The sequence below is a fragment of the Rhopalosiphum maidis genome, chromosome 4 (genome assembly GCF_003676215.2).
Source record: "Rhopalosiphum maidis isolate BTI-1 chromosome 4, ASM367621v3, whole genome shotgun sequence".
NCBI classification, from domain to species: Eukaryota; Metazoa; Arthropoda; class Insecta; order Hemiptera; family Aphididae; genus Rhopalosiphum; species Rhopalosiphum maidis.
In genome coordinates this window covers 5,518,028-5,523,285 of record NC_040880.1, presented here as the reverse complement: position 1 = coordinate 5,523,285, position 5,258 = coordinate 5,518,028, and the positions used below count along the sequence as shown (strand labels likewise).

General features: G+C 27.0%; 1 protein-coding gene across 1 annotated transcript; it reads left to right on the top strand.

Annotated features, from left to right (window-relative positions):
- The first annotated feature begins 401 nt into the window (after positions 1-401).
- LOC113556337 (phosphoglycerate mutase 2-like) lies at positions 402-4,392 on the top strand. Its single transcript, XM_026961215.1, has 5 exons — positions 402-509; positions 1,273-1,375; positions 2,462-2,694; positions 2,818-3,082; positions 4,226-4,392. The coding sequence occupies exons 1-5, from the start codon at positions 402-404 to the stop codon at positions 4,390-4,392; spliced, it is 876 nt and encodes a 291-aa protein (XP_026817016.1).
- The last annotated feature ends 866 nt before the right edge of the window (positions 4,393-5,258 follow it).

Genomic DNA, 5,258 nt, shown 5'->3' with positions numbered 1-5,258 from the left:
CTATATTTTAATAACTTATGTAATCTAATAATATTGAGAGATTTCTCAACATTAAATTACAATATTTAGTCGTTTGTTTTTGTGATTAGTTTATCTAGCTATCTGTACAACATTATGTTCTAATATGATGTTTTCATATTAAGTATAAATAAATTTAAAAGTATGACTGTTGATTAATAAACAAGACAAATAATAAATAATCAATTTTCTAAAATAAAAAATATTATGGAATTTAATTATACCTATAAACAATATTGACTATTTTAAATATTAAATCTGAATAATTTTATGTTCTATCCGTAATTTACTAGCATAGCAACAACAGCTAAAAAATATTTTTATTTTTTTATTATTATTGTATGACAATCTAATAAATCTTTCAAGTTAAGATATTTAAAATGATGTTTAGCTTATTTACAAAACCTTTTTTCAAAACAATTAAACAATCAAGTACATGGTATACAACCTTTAGGAGCATTTCTCAAAAAAATAATTGTGAGACTTCTAAAGTAAGTTTTGATACAATATACAATATTAATAATAGTACGCCTCTAAAGCTGTGTTGTACGCCACATAATGTACGAACAATTTCCGTACGTCAGAACTTACTACTATCATACTGTCATGTACAACCGTACGTAATAAACTGCCTATAGATTTTGGAACGCCATACGAAATAAATTTGAATTTTTTCTATACAAAAATTATTGTTCGTACAACCTAAAAAATAGACCCCCTTATGTGGTAAAGTATTTTAAATATGATAAAACTATTTCTAGAAATACTACCCATACATATATTGATAAATAAATTTATATATTTTGAAATTTCTATTTGTTTCATTATTTTATAGGTAAAATATTTTTATAATTGTTCTACATTATATTAATTGCAGTATAAATAATTATCATAAACCTATATAATATTTAATATAACAATAATTTAGTAGATAAGTACGATTTTTTAGCTTAACATAATCTACTTTATAGTGTTTTCTGATCCCGGCCGTCTACAAACTCAATAAAATCTGGACAACCACCACTAAAAGCGTCATTGAGCTATCATACTTACATAACTTTTATTGTTTGTTTTTTACTTGAATCGCCGCTATAATAGACCAATACTTTACTTTGTGGGTAATTTTAGTATTTTTTTACATAATTTAGCTGCAAGTGTATAACTATAATTGTAATGTAACATATGTATAAGTATATCAACTTACCGTAAAACACGAGTTTTATTATAACCTTAAATTTTGTTTTTAATTTTTAGAAGTCTAAAAGTTACAAAATTGTAATGGTAAGACATGGAGAGAGTGATTGGAATAAAAAAAATTTATTCTGTGGTTGGTATGACGCCAGTCTGAGTTGTAAAGGTAAATACGAAGTTTTTTGAATATTATTATTATTTAAATATTTACGTGAAACACAATGAAGACAATTTTAGTTTTTTTAATGATAAATATTAGGTCTTGTACACAACAAATAAAGTTCCGACACCCTTAATGTAATATAATTATATCATACTATTTATTATTATTTTTAAAATCCTATAAACATTATTTAGTAGTATGATAATCTATAAAAAAAATTTAAATAAAAAAAAATATTGAAACATAAAATGTAAGTACTTGGCAGTACTGGTTCAAATCTTACTAATTCATGTCTTAGGTATGTACAAAATTAAATATTAATTTAATTTACTGCAGTCATAATACATAAACCCCTGATAAAAAAAATGTAATACATTTAAGTGTAAATAAATATTTCTACAATAATGAACCCTTTTAATCGTTTTTTAAACCCTATAATTGGTGATTTGACAGTACTGGTTCGAATCTTACTAATTTTTACCTTATAAGTGTATATAGTACACACTATATTACTATATGTAGTATATACAAAATTAAATATAACTCACTATAGTTACAATTTGGAAAGCTCTGATCCAAATTATTGTAAAAATATTTATTTACATTTAAATGTATTACATTTTTTTTATCAGGGGTTTATGTATTATGAATGCAGTAAATTAAATTAATATTTAATTTTGTACATACCTAAGACATGAATTAGTGAGATTTGAACCAGTACTGCCAAGTCGTACTATTGTCGGATTTAAAAAATGATTAAAATAAGGGTTCAGAAGCGTTGATAAATTGTATTGTATGTATATTTATTTTAATCAAAATAATACAAGTTAACGTTTAACAATTTAATTATTAAGTCTATTTATTATTATTTTAGTTAATATATATAAATATAATATGCGATAGCTGACTATATGTACTATATAGTACATACTACACGTATGGTGTAAGTAGTTAATAGCTATAAAAGCTCTAAATTAGTTTAAATTTTTATTAAATTCATCTTCATCGTAAACATTTAAAATAGTCATTATTAACTGATGTTGTATATTATTTTATTATAATTCTACAATATTTTAATGGTTTTTTAAGGTGTAGAAGAAGCTATTTCGGCCGGGAAAACGCTAAAACAACGTTGTTATCAGTTTGATGTTGCCTATACTTCTGTCTTAAAAAGAGCACAAGATACTCTGAGTGTCATTCTAAACCAATTATGTCAGACAAACATTCCGGTACACACGACATGGCGACTGAACGAGCGGCATTATGGAGGTCTGACCGGCCTCAACAAGTCCGAAACTGCAGAAAAGTACGGCGAAGATCAGGTATATAACGTATTGCGCTGCATTATTAATTATTATGATTTTCGTTATTATTACAATAAATGTAATTGTTGTTGTTTTTTTACCGGACTATACGAGAGGAAAAAATAAATTCATTCGTTGCAGGTTAAAATTTGGAGGCGCAGCTTCGATGTCCCGCCCCCGCCAATGGAGATTACTCACCCTCACTACGATCACATAAAAAAAAACCCATGTTATGCAGAATGTCCAATCAAGTGTGAATTCCCAACACATGAATCTCTAAAAATGACTGTACTCAGAACACTGCCGTACTGGGATTGCGTCATCGTCCCTCAAATCAAAAAAAATAAAAGAATTATAATAGCAGCTCATGGAAATAGTCTTAGAGGCATAATTAAATATTTAGATAGTGAGTGGTGGTAATATTTTTTGTATCGATGTTGACGATTCGATTGAGCGACTTGTTTTTTTCATCTCCGCGACGACTTATATACGTAGCACTATTATGCCGCGTGTACTGATATTCTACACCTATACAATTACGAAAATTCGAAATTTTAAATGTTTTAATTATGCAGTTTTTGATAAATTTAGATTTCCATTTCATTTTTTTTTTTAAAAAAGCATTTTATTATTTTTATAGCGTTTAACACTAAACACTAAAATCTTGTTTTTAATATTAAGATCTTAAATTAAAAAATTAACTTTGTAATATGCTAATTAGGTTTTTATCTATATATCTAATCGAATATTATTTATTGATTAACAATTTTTGAAAGGATCCATATGACAAAAAATCGAGATTGTGGTATATTAAATAAGAATTATAATTTCTACAGATTAAGTCAATGTAAAAGATCTGAAATTTTGTGTACCTGCAAAATATTTTTCTGATTAAAAACTTGTTTAGAATAAATAATAATAATTGCATTTTATAAGCCCATTGTTTTGAAATTTAGTGACACTGCGTTTTTTTATTTAGGGAAATATATTCTCAACCCAATCTCATATTAAAAATAATAGTAATTCTCTTCATTTTTAACTTAATTACTTAAATGATTTTATTAATACATTTTCGTATTTACCTTTAGAATTTGAACTCAGACTGGTATCAGTTTTGGCAGTGGCGGCTATCCTTAAACATATAGGTACAACGAAACATAAGAAGTAACCATCCACCCTCAATAATATTTATCCATATAACACTCCATATACTGAATAGTTTATTCAACATGTTAAAAAAATAGTTACTATTAAAATATTCCAAAGTAATATTCTGTATTATTCACGTAAAAAATTACCTAAATAACCCACCCCACCCACCTTTATTTAAAAGTGTAACAGTCGCTATACCTCTACTATACAATAGCCGCCACTATAAGTTGTGGTATTATTACCAACTATAGAACACATTTTTCTATTCCGATAAGTCATTTTCAAAAGCTATAATAACACTATTTTTGATTATTGGCTTATAATAGAATTCACATAGAAACATGTGAATTAATAATAAACAAATAATTAATTAAGAAAAACGATATGTTTTTGTCAGATATCACAGACCAAGGAATTATGGGGTTGAACTTACCAACAGGCATACCCTTTGAATATACGCTAGATGAGAATTTAAAACCCCTGGTTTCCATGAAGTTTTTGGGTGACGACGAAACCGTAAAAAAGGCGATGGATGCCGTAGCTTCTCAAGGCAAAGCTAAATGAACACTTACCTGTATTTAAATGAACGCTATAACTAAACGTTTTAACGTTGTAACTAAAATGTAGAATAAAAAATGTAATACAAACATAAAAAACTTTCTCACAAGTTGCCCTCAATGAAATTAAAACAAATATGTGTAAAAATATGTATTAGTTAAATATTTTGTTGTACGCATATTATAATATATTGTTCCTATAAATTATATCGTTCGCCGCAAAATACATTATATTTCAATTTCATATATAATAAATAATTATTGTTTGATGATGCAAAAAAATGAGTAATAATTTTATTTATTTTCTACCCTTAAATATAGCTATTTTATACATAAATCAAGTATTATAATATATTGATTATTCGATCCAAAAATAGTACCAAAATAAGTACAATTTATACAATTTGTAATTAATAATAAAAAAAATATAATGTACCTATTTTTTTTTTTTTTTTTAATTTAATCCATTAAGCGAGAAACTTTGGAATTACAATATCTCCATTTTCAGTGGTGGGATGTCTAAACTGCGTCTCCAAAGTTTGACCTGCGACGAACGAACATGATATAATATTATCATAATTTATTTGAGTAGTAGAATGTGTAAGTGTAACGTAAACAAATGTCATTACCAGTGAAAACTGATGTCATATAAAATGTACACAAAGTAGCTCGCAGTGATCATGCGACGGAGATAGTGGACGACGCTGGCCCGCTAGAGATGACTGTGAAATAGCAACTTATTCGTGGCGAAAGCCGTGCGAGGTAACCGAAATTGGAATGAAAATGTCAACAGTGAAGATTTAACAGTTTCCGATGACAAGCGATGCTGTTACGCGACATCAGCGGCGACCGGATATACAGACAATATGTTTA

What these genes read in the sequence shown, in the direction of transcription:
- LOC113556337 (XM_026961215.1), top strand. Translation starts at nt 402, where the DNA reads ATGTTTAGCTTATTTACAAAACCTTTTTTCAAAACAATTAAACAATCA. An exon ending in ATAATTGTGAGACTTCTAAA is followed by an intron (nt 510 to 1,272) that starts GTAAGTTTTGAT and finishes TTTAATTTTTAG; the next exon opens with AAGTCTAAAAGTTACAAAAT. An exon ending in CGCCAGTCTGAGTTGTAAAG is followed by an intron (nt 1,376 to 2,461) that starts GTAAATACGAAG and finishes TGGTTTTTTAAG; the next exon opens with GTGTAGAAGAAGCTATTTCG.